The sequence below is a fragment of the Budorcas taxicolor genome, chromosome 3, assembly GCF_023091745.1.
Source record: "Budorcas taxicolor isolate Tak-1 chromosome 3, Takin1.1, whole genome shotgun sequence".
In the NCBI taxonomy this organism is placed as follows: Eukaryota; Metazoa; Chordata; class Mammalia; order Artiodactyla; family Bovidae; genus Budorcas; species Budorcas taxicolor.
In genome coordinates, this window is record NC_068912.1 from 79,694,433 (window position 1) to 79,711,839 (window position 17,407).

The 17,407-nt window shown below is 37.9% G+C and overlaps 1 protein-coding gene across 1 annotated transcript in view; it reads right to left on the reverse strand.

Annotated features, from left to right (window-relative positions):
- Positions 1 to 7,683: 7,683 nt before the first annotated feature.
- LEPR (leptin receptor) overlaps positions 7,684 to 17,407 on the reverse strand; it is a 75,618-nt gene continuing 65,894 nt past the window's right edge. Inside the window, exon 18 of the mRNA XM_052637728.1 lies at positions 7,684 to 8,511. Coding sequence (XP_052493688.1) covers positions 7,684 to 8,511 — 828 coding nt within the window. The remainder of the gene's footprint in view (positions 8,512 to 17,407) is intronic.

The window sequence follows — 17,407 nt, forward strand, 5'->3', positions numbered from 1 at the left end:
CAAAATGTAATTTTTAATATATGTATATTCTATGAGAAGTATTAAAAATAATGGTTAATTTTACCAAAATTACCATACATGTAATAATTCTGTTTCTGAAACAGTAAACCAATTAAAAATCATTGAAAAAAATTTTCTCTCTTTATCTTTGTACCAAATTACTCATTCAGTGAGTTGATACAGGCCCTCTACCTTTCTCTCGTAAGAGTCATTGGTTGAGTCTGTGAGATCCTGAGATATCTCAACAGTACTTATGACATGAAACAGCTTTATTGATTACAGGTTGGCAAATGATCATGAAATGTGTGAAAAACTATCAACTGGGGTCTGAGATCTTTGTCACACTTTAGAACCACTCATTTCATATGGCCACAATCGGAATAGAGAAGGGGGTAGAATTTTATTTTTGGTAATAGTAAATCAGCAGAATCCTCTCTCAGTTTAAGTACGAACTAGTGATGTTTGAAAGTGAAAGTTGCTCAGCTGTGTCTGACTCTTTATGACCCCGTGGACTATACATGGACTACCAGCGCTTCCCTGGTGGCTCAGCTGGTAAGGAATCCACCTGCAATGCAGGAGACCCCAGTTCAGTTCCTGGGTTGGGAAGATCCACTGGAAAAGGGATAGGCTACCCACTCCAGTATTCTGGACTGGAGAATTCCATGGACTGTATAGTTTATGGGATCACAAAAAGTCAGACACGACTGAGTGACTTTCACTTATAGTGATGTTTAACAGCCCACGGGGATATTTTTGCGGACTGAAGTATTTATTTTGATGATACTGATAATCTGGAAATTCTTACTGTCATTGAACAACTGTCTCTGCAGGCTTCTTAGTTTATTGCTCAATATGTTTTCTTTGGGATTTTTGTTGTTGTTGTTGTTTTGCCATACCAAGAACTGGAATAAAAAATAAACATTAAAGTCTTTAAAGGCAAAGACAACATCTGTGTAATTCTCACTTAATTTTTATCCAATATTAACAGTTCAGTTCAGTTGCTCAGCCATGTCTGACTCTGCAATCCTATGGACTGTACCACGGCCAGGCTTCCCTGTCCATCACCAACTCCTGGAGCTTGCTCAGACACATGTCCATAAAGTCAGTGAAGCCATCCAACCATCTCATCATCTGTCATTCCCTTTTCCTCCTGCCTTCAATCGTCCCCAGCATCAGGGTCTTTTCCAGTGAGTCAGTTCTTTGCATCAGGTGGCCAAATAATTGGAGTTTCAGCTTCAACATCAGTCCTTCCAATGCATATTCAGGACTCATTTCCTTTAGGATTGACTGGTTGGATCTCCTTGCAGTCCAAGGGACTCTCAAGAGTCTTCTCCAACACCACAGTTCAAAAGCATCAGTTCTTTGGCACTCAGCTTTCTTTACAGTCCAACTCTCACATTCATACATGACTACTGGAAAAACCATAGCTTTGACTAGACAGAACTTTAATGGCAAAGTAATGTCTCTGCTTTTTAATATATTGTCTAGGTTAGTCATAGCTTTTTTTCCAAGAAGCAAGTGTCTTTTAATTTCATGGCTGCAGTCACCATCTGCAGTGATTTTGGAGCCCAAGAAAATAAAGTTTGTCACTGTTTCCATTGTTTCCCCATCTATTTGTCATGGAGTGATGGGACCAGATGCCATGATCTTTTGTGAATATTGAGTTTTAAGTCAGCTTTTTTACTCTTTTTTCACTTTCATCAAGAGGCTCTTTAGTTCCTCTTCACTTTCTGCCTCACCCTTTCTGATAAGGGTGGTATCATCTGCATATCTGAGGTTATAGATGTTTCTTTGGGCAATCTTGATCCCAGATTGTGATTCATTAAGCCTAGCATTTCACATGATGTACTCTGCATATAAGTTAAGTTAGCAGGGTGACAATATACAGCCTTAACATACTCCTTTCCCAATTTGGAACCAGTCTTTTGTCCCATGTCCAGTTCTAACTGTTGCTTCTTGACCTGCATACAGATTTCTAGGAGGCAGGTCAGGTGGTCTGGTATTCCCATCTCTTTCAGAATTGTCCACAGTTTGTTGTGATCTACACAATCAAAGGCTTTGGTGTAATCAATAAAACAGAAGTAGATGTTTTTCTGGAACTCTCTTGCTTTTTCAATGATCCAGCAGATGGTGGCAATTTGATCTCTGGTTCCTCTGCCTTTTCTAAATCCAGCTTGAACATCTGGAAGTTCACAGTTCACATACTGTTGAAGCCTGGCTTGGAGAATTTTGAGCATTACTTTGCTAGCATATGAGATGAGTGCAATTGTGGGATAGTTTGAACATTCTTTGGCATTGCCTTTCTTTGGGATTGGTTGAAAACTGACCTTTTTCCAGTCCTGTGGCCACTGGTGAATTTTTCAAATTTGCTGGCATATTGAGTGCAGCACTTTCATAGCATCATCTTTCAGGATTTGAAATAGCTCAACTGGAATTCCATCACCTCCACTAGCTTTGTTCATAGTGATTCTTTCTAAGGCCCACTTGACTTCACATTCCAGGATGTCTGGCTCTAGATTAGTGATCACACCATCATGATTATCCGGGTCATGAAGCTCTTTTTTTGTACAGTTCTTCTGTGTATTCTTGCCACCTCTTCTTAATATCTTCTGCTTCTGTTAGGTCCGTACCATTTCTGTCCTTTATCGAGCCCATCTTTGCATGAAATGTTCCCTTGGTATCTCTAACTTTCTTGAAGAGATCTCTAGTCTTTCCCATTCTGTTGTTTTCCTCTATTTCTTTGCATTGATCACTGAAGAAGGCTTTCTTATCTCTCCTTGTTCATTCAAATGGGGATATCTTTCCTTTTCTCTTTTGCCTTTTGCATCTCTTCTTTTCATAGCTATTTGTAAGGTCTTTGCAGAAACCATTTTGCCTTTTTGAATTTGTTTTTCTTTGGATGGTCTTGATCACTGCCTCCTGTACAATGTTGTGAACCTATATCCATAGTTCTTCAGGCACTCTATCAGATCTAATCCCTTGAATCTATTTGTCACTTCCATTGTATAATCATAAGGGATTTGATTTAGGTCATACCTGAATGGTCTAGTGGTCTTCCCTACTTTCTTCAATTTAAGTCTGAATTCTACTTAAGAAATTTTATTAGATTACAGGTCAGATCTTTTTTTTAATGGATGACAATGTAAGGTATGGGTTAAAAGCATAATCACTAGCTTAAAAATTTCTGGGTTTATAATTGAATTCCACTACCTGTGATCTTGGGGAAACTTACTTAATCTTCTAATTTTTAAAAGGAATGTAATAGTAGAACATTTTTCATACAATTATTTCAATAATTAATTTACCTAAAGTAAGGAAAGTATTGGGGCTTCCCTGTTAGCTCAGCTGGTAAAGAATCCACCTTGCAATGTGGGAGACCTGGGTTTGACCCCTGGGTTACAAAGATCGCCTGGTGGAAGGTATGGCAACCCACTCCAGTATTCTTGCCTGGAGAATCCCCATGGACAGAAAAGCCTGGTAGGATGCATTCCATGGGATCGCAAAGAGTCGGACACGACTGAGCGACTAAGCACAGCACAGCAGCAAGGAAAGTATTAGCATAGCAAAAGGATAGGATACCAAAAGAGGAACTCCCCAGGTCATTAGGTGCCCAACATGCTACTGGAGATCAGTGGAGAAATAACTCCAGAAAGAATGAAGGGATGGAGCCAAAGCAAAAACAATACCCAGTTGTGGATGTGACTGGTGATAGAAGCAAGATCTGATGCTGTAAAGAGCACTATCGCATAGGAACCTGGAATGTCAGGTCCATGAATCAAGGCAAATTGGAAGTGGTCAAACAAGAGATGGCAAGGGTGAACGTCGACATTCTAGGAATCAGCGAACTAAAATGGACTGGAATGGGTGAATTTAACTCAGATGACCATTACATCTACTACTGCGGGCAGGAATCCCTCAGAAGAAATGGAGTAGCCATCATGGTCAACAAAAGAGTCCGAAATGCAGTATTTGGATGCAGTCTCAAAAACAACAGAATGATCTCTGTTCGTCTCCAAGGCAAACCATTCAATATCACAGTTATTCAAGTCTATGCCCCAACCAGTAATGCTGAAGAAACTGAAGTTGAATGGTTTTATGAAGACCTACAAGACCTTTTAGAACTAACACCCCAAAAGATGTCCTTTTCATTATAGGAGACTGGAATGCAAAAGTAGGAAGTCAAGAAACACCTGGAGTAACAGGCAAATTTGGCCTTGGAATGCGGAATGAAGTAGGGCAAAGACTAATAGAGTTTTGCCAAGAAATTGCACCCTCTTCCAACAACACAAACACCCTCTTCCAACAACACAAGAGAAGACTCTACACATGGACATCACCAGATGGTCAACACCGAAATCAGATTGATTATATTCTTTGCAGCCAAAGATGGAGAAGCTCTATACAGTCAACAAAAACAAGACCAGGAGCTGACTGTGGCTCAGATCATGAACTCCTTATTGCCAAATTCAGACTCAAATTGAAGAAAGTAGGGAAAACTGCTAGACCATTCAGGTATGACCTAAATCAAATCCCTTATGATTATACAGTGGAAGTGAGAAATAGATTTAAGGGTCTAGATCTGATAGATAGGGTGCCTGATGAACTATGGACTGAGGTTCGTGACACTGTACAGGAGACACGGATCAAGACCATCCCCATGGAAAAGAAATGCAAAAAAGCAAAGTGGTTGTCTGGGGAGGCCTTACAAATAGCTGTGAAAAGAAGAGAGGCGAAAAGCAAAGGAGAAAAGAAAAGACATAAGCATCTGAATGCAGAGTTCCAAAGAATAGCAAGAAGAGATAAGAAAGCCTTCCTCAGGGATCAATGAAAAGAAATAGAGGAAAACAACAGAATGGGAAAGACTAGAGATCTCTTGAAGAAAATTAGAGATACCAAGGGAACATTTCATGCAAAGATGGGCTCGATAAAGGACAGAAATGGTATGGACTTAACAGAAGCAGAAGATATTAAGAAGAGGTGGCAAGAATACACAGAAGAACTGTACAAAAAAGATCTTCACGACCCAGATAATCATGATGATTTTATCACTAATCTAGAGCCAGGCATCTTGGAATATGAAGTCAAGTGGGCCTTAGAAAGCATCACTACGAACAAGGCTAGTGGAGGTAATGCAATTCCAGTTGAGCTGTTTCAAATCCTGAAAGACGATGCTGTGAAAGTGCTGCACTCAATATGCCAGCAAATTTGGAAAACACAGCAGTGGCCACAGGACTGGAAAACATCAGTTTTCATTCCAATCCCAAAGAAAGGCAATGCCAAAGAATGCTCAAACTAATGCACAATTGCACTCATCTCACACGCTAGTAAAGTAATGCTCAAAATTCTCCAAGCCAGCCTTCAGCAATACGTGAACCATGAACTCCCTGATGTTCAAGCTGGTTTTTGAAAAGGCAGAGGAACCAGAGATCAAATTGCCACCATCTGCTGGATCATTGAAAAAGCAAGAGAGTTCCAGAAAAACATTTATTTCTGCTTTATTGACTATGCCAAAGCCTTTGACTGTGTGGATCACAATAAACTGTGGAAAATTCTGAGAGAGATGGGAATACCAGACCACCTGACCTGCCTCTTGAGTAATCTGTATGCAGGTCAGGAAGCAACAGTTAGAACTAGACATGGAACAACAGACTGGTTCCAAATAGGGAAAGGAGTACGTCAAGGCTGTATATTGTCACCCTGCTTATTTAACTCATATGCAGAGTACATCATGAGAAATGCTGGACTGGAAGAAACACAAGCTGGAATCAAGATTGTCGGGAGAAATATCAATAACCTCAGATATGCAGATGACACCACCCTTATGGCAGAAAGTGAAGAGGAGCGAAAAAGCCTCTTGATGAAAATGAAAGAGGAGAGTGAAAAAGTTGGCATAAAGCTCAACATTCAGAAAACTAAGATCATGGCATCTGGTCCCATCACTTCATGGCAAATAGATGGGGAACCAGTGGAAACAGTGTCAGACTTTATTTTTTGGGGCTCCAAAATCACTGCAGATGGTGACTGCAGCCATGAAATTAAAAGACGCTTACTCCTGGAAGAAAAGTTATGACCAACCTAGATAGTATATTCAAAAGCAGAGACATTACTTTGCCGACTAAGGTCCATCTAGTCAAGGCTATGGTTTTTCCTGTGGTCATGTATGGATGTGAGAGTTGGACTGTGAAGAAAGCTGAGCACCAAAGAATTGATGCGTTTGAACTGTGGGGTTGGAGAAGACTCTTGAGGGTCCCTTGGACTGCAAGGAGATCCAGTCAGTCCATTCTGAAGGAGATCAACCCTGGGATTTCTTTGGAAGGAATGATGCTAAAGCTGAAGCTCCAGTACTTTGAACACCTCATGTGAAGAGTTGACTCATTGGAAAAGACTCTGATGCTGGGAGAGATTGGGGGCAGGAGGAGAAGGGGACGACCGAGGATGAGATAGCTGGATGGCATCACGGACTCGATGGACTGAGTCTGAGTGAACTCCAGGAGATGGTGATGGACAGGGAGGCCTGGCGTGCTGCGATTCATGGGGTCGCAAAGAGTCAGACACGACTGAGCGACTGAACTGAACTGAACTGCTCAGTAAAGGAGCAAAAACTAGTGTATATGCAAGTGGGAATGAGGAAGACAAGGACTCCAGAGTCACATACAGTAATATTTAACTACCTAACTGTATGAGAAAGTGAGCATGTCAACATCTTTATAAAGAAGTGTTAGTGAAGTGAAAGTCACTCAGTCATGTCTAACTTTTTGCGACCCCATGGACTATAGAGTTCATGAATTCTCCAGGCCAGAACACTGGAGTGGGTAGCCTTTCCCTTCTCCAGGGGATCTTCCCAACCCAGGGATCGAACCCAGGTCTCCCACATTGCAGGCGGATTCTTTACCAACCAACCTATCAGGGAAGCCAAAGGAAAGTTAAGGCAGACAGTATATTTTCATAAATACGTGTTGCTATCAAAATACCTGTGCATATCATCATTCTAATAGGTAGTTTCATTCTGTGGTACAGATCTTAGATTTGATACATAAAGACTGATTTCTTATGTATCTTCACAAGTATATCCCCTAGCCCAGGGCAATATCCTCTATTTATCTACAACGTTTAGCTGAGTGTGGATCACAGAGTAAGTGCTCAAGGAAAGTCTGTTAAATAAAAACACTTTCAAATCACACAGTCTAACATCACAAAATACAAATACATCACGTACTTTTAAAATGCACAAGGATGCCTATTGGGTATGATTGTATGTGTGTGTGTGTGTGTAAATGAGCACACAGTAAAGACAACTCAAGGTTAACATTTTCAGAAGTGTTAGTGTGAAGTCTTTCAGATGTGAATGTAATTCAGATGATTAGCTCCTTCTACATATGATCAATGTCCCCAAATATACTACTGTTGGGTTTATGGCTAGGTAGACAAATGTCTCTGGAGACTGTCCCCCTGTAGCTGACTAGCAAAATCATTAGAAGAGTCAGTCTACATTGTTAGGCTCTTGAAGGCTTTCTCACACCCTTTGTCTATATTACTTGAGTGAGTATAGCTACCATTAGTTCTGGAACAATCATTTTCAAATTTAACTCTGTTTTCTTTTGTACTCTCCTAACCAATGGTGAAATATATTAACCTTCATATGACTCAATTACATCATAAATCTTAGATGTTTCTGGAATGAAATTAGACAGTTAGGTCACACATCTTGTTTTCCATTATTTTCTGAGTCTGAGTGGAACAAGTCTGAAATTGAGGCATGTAAGATACAAAAGTCTTCTGACCAGAAGTTCCTAAGTTAAAGTTATTTTCTACAAGGTGTGAGCAACTGTCCTGGAGGATTCTGATGTCAGTGAATAAACAGTGGGCTGGGAATGGGGACAACACTCTTGACTCATTGGTCAAAAACACATCACTCTTTCTCTTTTTGATTGAAGTGACTCCTAAATAATAGACAGGCCTTTCATTATTATTTTCCTCAGGGAAATTTCCCTCAAGTTTCAAAAGTTCATCCAGGCCTTCTGAGAATGGAAGATGTGGTGAAATTATATTGGGATGCTGATCTGACAATATAAAAAATGCCTGGGTTTCTATTTCCCATGATCTCTTAGAGGAAGACTCCTTTGGTGGAGAATGGTTGCTCAAGAAGCACTTGCTGGCTGAGCTGTTTATAAGCCCTTGCTCCTCCTCGGCTTCACCTGATTTAGAGCTGCCGAGCAGGGTGGCATATTTAACAGAGGGCTGTCTCCTGCTTCCATCCTCACAGGTTATGTCTGTGCTCTCAGCCTCAGAGAACTGAGCACTGCTGCACTGGTCACTAATACAAATAGAACCCTTTCCAAGATCTGGAGTCGTCAAAAGCAGAGCATCTGTAGTTGTTGGCACCATCTCATCTTTATTTTTCCATGATGTATCGACACTGATATCTTCTGAAATGGTTTCAGGCTCCAAAAGAAGAGGACCAAAGGTCGCTGATTCTGTATGCTTGATAAAAAGATGCTCAAACGTTTCTGGCTAAAAGAAAAGACACATTTAAATCCTCAATTGTATTAATTTCTGTTTTGTTTTGTTTTGCTTCACTATGATATCATGGAAGAAATGGAAGTGTGAAAGTTAATATGAAAGGACATAAATCAACCATAAACTAATTGATTTTGGACTGAAATAAATAGATCAAAAATCGTAAGGGACAGGTAGTATAAGATACTGTTTAAAACAAGCATGAGAAAGACTTAAATTTGAGTCCTTCCGTTTCTATGATCATGAACAAGTACATTAACCTCTCTGCCTTTCAGTTTCCTCATCTGTAAAACTGTGTTCAATATATACCTTGTAGCTTTGTACAAGGAATACATTAGATAGTACCTGAAAGTGCATGGCCTCCCAGGTGGTGCTGGTGGTAAAGAAAACGCCTGCCAATGCAGGAGACACAATATACGTGGGTTCGATTCCTGGGTCAGAAAGATCCCCTGGAGAACGGGATCCAGTATTCTTGCCTGGAAAATCCCATGGACACAGGAGCCTGACAGGCTACAGTCCATGAGGTTTCAAAGAGTCAGATGTGACTGAGAACACTGAAATTCGAAAGTGTTATCTCTAGAAGAATTTCTAATATTGTATAGTAAATTACACTTCCACAAACTGAAATCTCTTACATCACGTTTAAAAAGTAGATTGATACAAAATCGAATGAGTGGGGCTTCCTTGGTGGTGCAGTGGTAAAGAATCCACGTGCCAGTTCAGGAGACACAGGTTCCATCCCTGATCCACAGAGATCCCACGTGCTGTGGAGCAGCTAAGCCCTTGGGCCACAACTAGTGAGCCTGCACTCTAGAGCCCGGGAGCCACAACTATGCAACTGCTGAAGCTCTCTCACCCTAGAGCGCATGTTCTGCAGTAAGAGAAGCCGCCGCAACGGGAAATCCTGGGCCACAACTAGAGAGCAGCCCCTGCTCACCACAACCAGAGAAAACCCACACAACAGTGAAGACACAGCATAGACAAAAGTGAATAAACAAATTCTTTAAAAAATCAAAGGAGCAATACAACTTGGCTACAGATAGCTAAAATGACTACTCCATGACATAATATATGACATGAAGGTAAACTATATGTGATCTTATCTACCTCACATCATACTAAAAATCTGTTTATGACTATCAGAAAATAAGAACTAAGAATATCTGTTTGTTGAAAACAATTAAGGTGAAAGAGACGATCACAGACTTTTAAATAACCATTCCTTATAAATAACTTCACATAAAAATATAAACTATAGGACACGTGGAATGAAGACAAAGATGCAAAACAAATGCACATCGTATTTTTATAAGAACAGTGGTTACATTACAACAACAAACCCTGCTAAGCAGCTACAAGCAAGCATCTATGTGCAAAAAAGCTCAACTCATACAATGTAAACATATTGAAAATATAAATGAAAAATAAACAAAACGGTAGACACAGCAGATTGAAAAATTAACACAACTAAATGAAGTACTATAGAAAATGTGTTCAATTTTATGCTATACATATAATTAAAATTTTGAATTTTATAATTCTTAACTAATAGAATGAATTCAGATATATTGCTTGAAATAACAATATAATCAACATTCATAATGGCAAATATATTCCATATAAAAAGACAATTCATTTAACATAATGTTGAACTCAATGAAATATATGGGTGATTATAACCATAAAGGAATAAATACACCAAATATAATGGAATAGATTTATACAGAGATTAAAATACTACATAATAACAAATACTGTATTAACACAAAGTTTTCTATTTTTCTATGAACACAACGTGTAAAGAGAAAACTATTCCTCTTCTTGTTTTCTTTCTGAAATACATAATTAAATTTATATCATTTCCTTCAAAAAATTTTTGCTCATTTTATTTTTTCTTAAGGTTACTACTATATATGTATTGATTTTCTTAAAATTTAAATGAACCAAGAAATTAAGATCTACAAATAAAGGAACTACATACTATTAACATTGAAAACAAAAATAAGAATAGGACATAACATGCAAACTCACAGATGTTCTTCAAATGACATGTTTGACATATTTCATGCCCTCTAAAACTTCATAATTGGTAATTAATCTGTTATACCAAATAATTTACTTCTTCAAATGCATTTGATGAAAGAGTTCACTAATAATGGAGGACAACAACAACAAACACATATCCATATATTATTAAAGTATATCTTTTCAATGGGTCACAAACACTTATTAAGAGTATGTTTATTAAAAAAATCATTTCAATTACCATATACATCTAATATTTCAAGATTTTAGAACAGTCTGAGAGCATATTAAATATGTACTCAGCTAGAAAGAATTAATATCCTTTCATATTTTCACACTTCAATTTTAAATTCCAATGACGTTTTAAAAGTCAATGAAGTGGGGAAAGGACACTTTCTTCCTGATTTTTAGTTTTTTTTTTTTTAACATTCAAATCAAACTGTAAATGAAATCCAAAAGTAAGTGATGCATATGTATCCTAAATTTAAATATTATTTGGGTTAATCAAGCAGAGGCTTTGGTTTATTTATAATGTGAGCAGCACAGCACACAAGGTAATTTATGGCATTAGTGGGGGTCTTTTTTTTCAGGCAGGAAAGTCCTGGGTTTGCTTTGAGCTATTACTAAAAGCTCTAGAGAGCCTCCCTTTTTGCATCACCGCCCACTTCCCTGCCTGCTAGAAGCTTTGGGTGGCTCATTGTAAATAAACTAAATTGAGTAAAGAATTTCACAAAGATGCCGAATTGGAAGCTGATGTGTTTTCTTATCTGGTCAGCCTGATCTGGATATGTCAGGTCATCCCAAAATGAACTGTAACTTCTACTGGCCTTTGACCAGAACAAACTGTCTTTGAACTGAAATCGAAGTTAGCATTTAGGCCATTTTCAAGGCTAAAATGAAAATTCCCATATGGATCAGAGTTAGATATATATAAGATCTCCAAGACATTATAAAGAATACCCAAATGGTTCAATTTATAGGCTGAAGTGTTTATAAAAGGATATAAAATGGAAATTTTTGGACATAAAATGTAAACTAAAAACTTTTGCTACATTTTATATTTAGAGTCATTGTATTTGCAGTTACAGCATTATCTACTATAAATTTGATGATATCTAATAGATATGTGCTGAGAGCAACAGTCATATTTTTCAATGTTTTATAACCAAACAAAGGACAAATCAAAAGCCAGATATAAATACTACTTTTGAGATGACCTGAGAAGTAATCATACATCCAAACTGAACTGGACTGAGATCAATGTCTTGAATTCCAAATTTACCCATCTATTTTAAGTTCTAAATCAACATAATCCACCATATTTTAGTTCTCAATAGTTTCACCAATTTTTTTTAGATTGTCTCCCCTTCTTCAAAATGTAAAAATCTTCTAATACTCTATAGAATGTTGGGAAGCTGGCAGATTGGATTCATCGGAAGTGATCATGATTAGACTTCAAAGAATGTCCGTTCTCTGTTCAGATAAAATAAAACAAAATAAGGAAGCAAAATAAAAAACCACTCAGAAAGCAAAAGATAAAAGAAATCAAAAAGATGTTCTGTCAGGCATGGGTAGTGGATCATAAATTCTTGTGTTAAACTACAGTAATGCATGTTTTTAAGAAAAGATAACATTTTGAACTAAGATGGTCCCTATGATTTTCTTAATGCATGCCTTAATATCTAAGGATAGCCTTAGTGATCCCAGAAAAGAAAATCTATAGAGGAATAATAGAATAAATAGAAGCAAAGAAGAACTAAGAGCTGAGAAAATTAAAAGCAAGGGGAAGAAAAAGAGCAAATATTGAGAATTTGGAACAAGAAAGAGTAAAGTAATATATCTCTGAAAATAATTTTTTCAATTAAAATAGAGAAGACTTGAAATAGTAAAGAAGAATAAAATTATCATGGTTTTTTTAATCTAGAAAAAAAGTTCTAAGAAATCATCTGGTCCACACTTCTCCCTTTTTTATAGACGGAGTGATCAAGGCTTAAAGTTGCACAGCTAACCAAAGTAGAGTGAGGATTCTGAATGTTTCTCTAATCCAGCAATGTCTATAATACAGTGGAAGATGAAAAGATATTTTAAACATAATTAGGGAGGAGAACATGTTCCTTCTTTTGCTTTTTCTATTTGCTGTGATAGATTTGAGCTGATTAATTTATCATCTCTTCTGGTTCATTATGACCCAAGGGCACATATATAGATATAAAGAAGGACAAGAAAATAGAGAAAATGGAAATCATGTTTTAGGGGACTACATGAGCTCTTTGACACTTCTGCAAGGCTGTTCTAGTAGTTTCAGGGACAATCTGCCTCAGATCCATGAGAACGGTATTAGGAGTTTATGAGTTACTAAGCTTTTTCTTTTGAGAACTAGAACAGGTGGTGTAATCTAGGATAGTCTTTGACTCAAAAGAAAAAAAAATCCATTTGATTTTAGTTTAAACACTCCAAAGTATTTAGGTGGTTAAGTGGGAGTACACTTCGTGGAAATAGTCATAAATGTAGACAACAAAGGAGCAGGGTTAGATCACACACAGACACCTCAAATGTAGATGGTTTGGATTTAGAGGAAGAAACTAACAGATTAGACAAAATCCTAAAGAAAGAGGTTAAAAAAAGTTTTGAATTAGAAGCAAAACAAGGCTATTGACTTACTGCAATATGTTTTCCTACAAGAATTTCAACCTTTGTTTTTTATTTTTATTTTTAACCTATTTCAGAACTTTAAAAAAGACTTTGATTTGTTTCATTTATTTTATTGAAGTATAATTGATTGCAATGCTGTTAAAGATTCTGGTTTTTAAAGTATTGTGAGAAATGGTGTAGGAAAGTATTGTGGTGCAAGATGGCAGTTTGAGCATGCATGTTTCTTTCTTATCTCTGTAGAGGGTCTGTTAGAATGAAAGGGCATGAATAAATCAAATGAGACAATCTGAGAAGGTTAAGAGGGAATGAGATTTCAAATTTCTAATAGATGGAAAACAAGCGGAGGAGCGTAGTAGACCAAAAGAGATGAGATGCAGACTGGAATACCTCCAGGGTGGGCTTTAGCTGAAGAGAAAGACAGTTTGCCCTGCTGCATATAGTGGAGATCGGGGAGAAAGTGAAAAGTGAAAGTGAAAGCTGCTCAGTCATGTCCGACTCTTTGCGACCTCGTGGACTATACAGTCCATGGAATTCTTCAGGCAGGAATACTGTAGTGGCTAGCCTTTCCCTTCTCCAGGGGATCTTCCCAACCCAGGGATTGAACCCAGGTCTCCCACATTGCAAGTGGATTCTTTACCAGCTGAGCCACCAGGGAAGCCCTAGCTGAAGAGAAAGACAGTTTGCCCTGTTGCATATAGTGGAGATCATATATCAATAACCTCAGATATGCAGATGACACCACCCTTATGGCAGAAAGCAAAGAGGAACTCAAAAGCCTCTTGATGAAAGTGAAAGAGGAGAGTGAAAAAGTTGGCTTAAAGCACAACATTCAAAAGAACGAAGATCACGGCATCCGGTCCCATCACTTCATGGCAAATAGATGGGGAGACCATGGAAACAGTGTCAGACTTCATTTTCTTGGGCTCCAAAATCACTGCAGATAGTGACTGCAGCCATGAAATTAAAAGACACTTGCTTCTTGGAAGAAAAGCTATGCCCAACCTAGACAGCATATTAAAAAGCAAACATGTTACTTTGCCAACAGAGGTCCTTCTAGTCAAAGCTATGGTTTTTCCAGTAATCATGTACGGATGTGAGAGTTCGACCATAAAGAAAGCTGAGCGCTAAAGAATTGATGCTTTTGATTTGTGGTGTTGGAGAAGACTCTTGAAAGTCCCTTGGACTGCAAGGAGATCCAACCAGTCAATCCTAAAGGAAATGAGTCCTGAATATTCATTGGAAGGACTGACGTTGAAGCTGAAACTCCAATACTTTGGCCACCTGATACAAAGAACTGATTCATTGGGAAAGACCCTGATGTTGGGAAGGATTGAAGGCAGGAGGAGAAGGGTGTGACAGAGGATGAGATGGCTGATGGCATCACTGACTCGATGGACATGAGTTTGAGCAAGCTCCAGGAGTTGGTGACAGACAGGGAAGCCTGGAGTGCTGCAGTCCATGAGGTCACAAAGAGTTGGACACGACTGAGTGACTGAACCGACTGAACTGATATAGTGGAGATGGGGGGAGGGGTGAAGAAAAGGCAGGTAAAAACACAGGAAGAAATGAGACCTTTGCCTGAAAACAGGAAATTCTTTACCTGGAGTGGGGCTCCTCTACTCCCTCTACTACACATGGAAAAGGCTTCATACCCCCCACACTCAAATTGAAGATTTGTTCTTAAAAGTAATTGAAAATTATCTGAGGAGGAATCCAGCAGCTGAGGAGTATTGGTGTCTATGAGCATGTCTTTCCTCATCTAGCAGAGCCCTTCCTAACCCATTCAGGGCAGCAGTCCCTTTCTTAAATATGAAAGAAAAACAAAGGATTACCACATATGTGTGGAAAGTGTGAGATTTTTTAAAAAGCCAAGATAAACAGGAGGAGAATATGATCCTAGCAGAAACAGAGAGTTCAAGGAATAGAAGAAAAGAGAATTTTTAAAACAAAGAATGATCCTCTGGATTGTTATTTTTTGTAAGAAAATATTGCATGCATAAAGTCAGAACAGGATACACTGGAAATGAATAGTTGGAGATTTACAACTATAAAGAGCAAATGTTCAATAGAGGCACTGAAGGAACAGGGTATGGCAAGGTCTCAAACATAAAAAAAAGACAAAGAAACAGATATATTAGAGAAGAGATAAGAAGTATAGATCTACGCAGAGGGTCCAACATCCACCTAATATATATTCTAGAATGAGATCCAAAGAAATAAGAGGAGAGGAAGTTGTCAAAAAAAAAATATAATTTCTTAGAATTGACAGGAGATTGGAATCAAAAGTTTCTTTAAACAAGAACCAAGTTAAATGAAAAAGAATATTCCTAAATAGGTTTAGACCTATCACTAAAATTTTAGAACATCAATAACAGGGATAATATATTAAAAGCAAGAAAACTGCATGATACCAATGAGGAGTAAAACTCAGAGTGGCACTGGACTTCTCAGAAGCGATACCAGATGTTGGTGGATAAGGCAGGAATTGTCTCAAAGTTTTACTGGAAAGGCTTGTCAACCTAGAACTTGCTATTCAACCAAAATATCAATAAAGGAAGGCATAATAAAAAGAATTTCAGGCTTGGAGAGACTTCTACTTACACAACATTTCCTGGCAGGTTATGTAAGGAGGTAGTTAATCAAAAAAGAGGAAGAAAAAGTGTCTAGAGAACAGTTTTCCACTAGAAACCAGCTTTCCCTTCTCCAGGGGATCTTCCTGACACCAAAATCAAACCAGGGTCTCCTGCATTGCATCCCCCAACTAGAAACCAGTTAAGGGAAAATTCAGAGGGATGGCTTGTAGTAATGTTCAGTTCAGTTCAGTTCAGTCGCTCAGTCGTGTCCAACTCTTTGCGACCCCATGAATCGCAGCAGAAAAGGCCTAATCCAGATCACAGTAGGAGGACAGAGGATTTCCTGGACAGAGTGCCTGGGGAACAGGTCTCCAGTGAAGATGCACATACAATAACAGCATCCAGAAGGTTAAAAAAAAATTAAGAAGCAATTAGAAGCTCTACAAAAAGCAAAACAAACACAAAACAAAACATAAAAATTTAAAATGAGGCCAACTAAAATTTGACAAAATTCAGATCAACATGATGGAGTGTTTCTAAAATATATTTTTTAACTATTTTGTGTCATTGGAACCACAAAGTGTGGTAATATAATCACATTATATTACTTGGTTCTGCAAGGAACAATATTTATAAACTCATAACAATGAAAATACAGTTTATTGGGTTTTTATATTTTTAAATTAACTCCAGACAAATTATAGCACAGAACATGCTATCAACCCTGACTTAAGTGAAAATGTAAAGTTACAGCTGACAAAGATTGGGAAGTGGAGAGAGACATGGAAAGAAAGGTAAGAGTACTAATGTCTTCATTTTAATAAAGGGGGGTGTTCTAAGAAACAGTCTCTATTTCATGGAATAACAAATGGAGTTCTAGAAGACTATCCTGAGATTATAGACCGATTACTGAAGGAACTGAAAAAAAAGTGACTAACAATATGATATGGAAATAGCATGAGGGAAGAAGGGGCAAAGAAGTATGTGTATAAGTAAGTCCCCATTACAGCCAGAAATCACAAAATATTTACCTCTCATAATGGCATAAGTATCTTATTTTTAGAAATATAAAGGTGACCTGCCAGAAAAATTAAGAGCAAATGGCTGCACCATTTTAACGTTCATGCTGGCAGTACAGGAAAGTTCCAATCTCTCCACATTCTCACCAACACTTATTACCTGTTGTTTTTATTATACCATCGTAGCTAGCATAAAGTGCTATCTTGTGCTTTTGGTTTACATTTCCCTAAACTTTTCCTAATCACACTGAACATATATTCATTTTTTCCTTATTGACTATTTGTACATCTTCTTTGCAGAAATATCTCTTCGGATTCTTTGCCAACTTTTTTGTGTTAAGATATACATAAAAATTATTATTTCTACTATTTTTAAGTGCACAATTTAGTGGCATTAAGTATATTAAGCAATCCATTGTTAATATGGACTTGATGGGAAGGGTATCAATGTGAGTACAATGAACCTGAGCTTAACCAAGGTTTTCACACCTACAGGCTGTCTGATCAAGACAAGCTGCTGAACCACTCTGTGCCTCAGTTTTGTAATCAGAAAATATAAAGCTATTAGGTCTATGATGAAATTAAATAAAATAATATGAATATGAAAGTTTGGAGCAGATA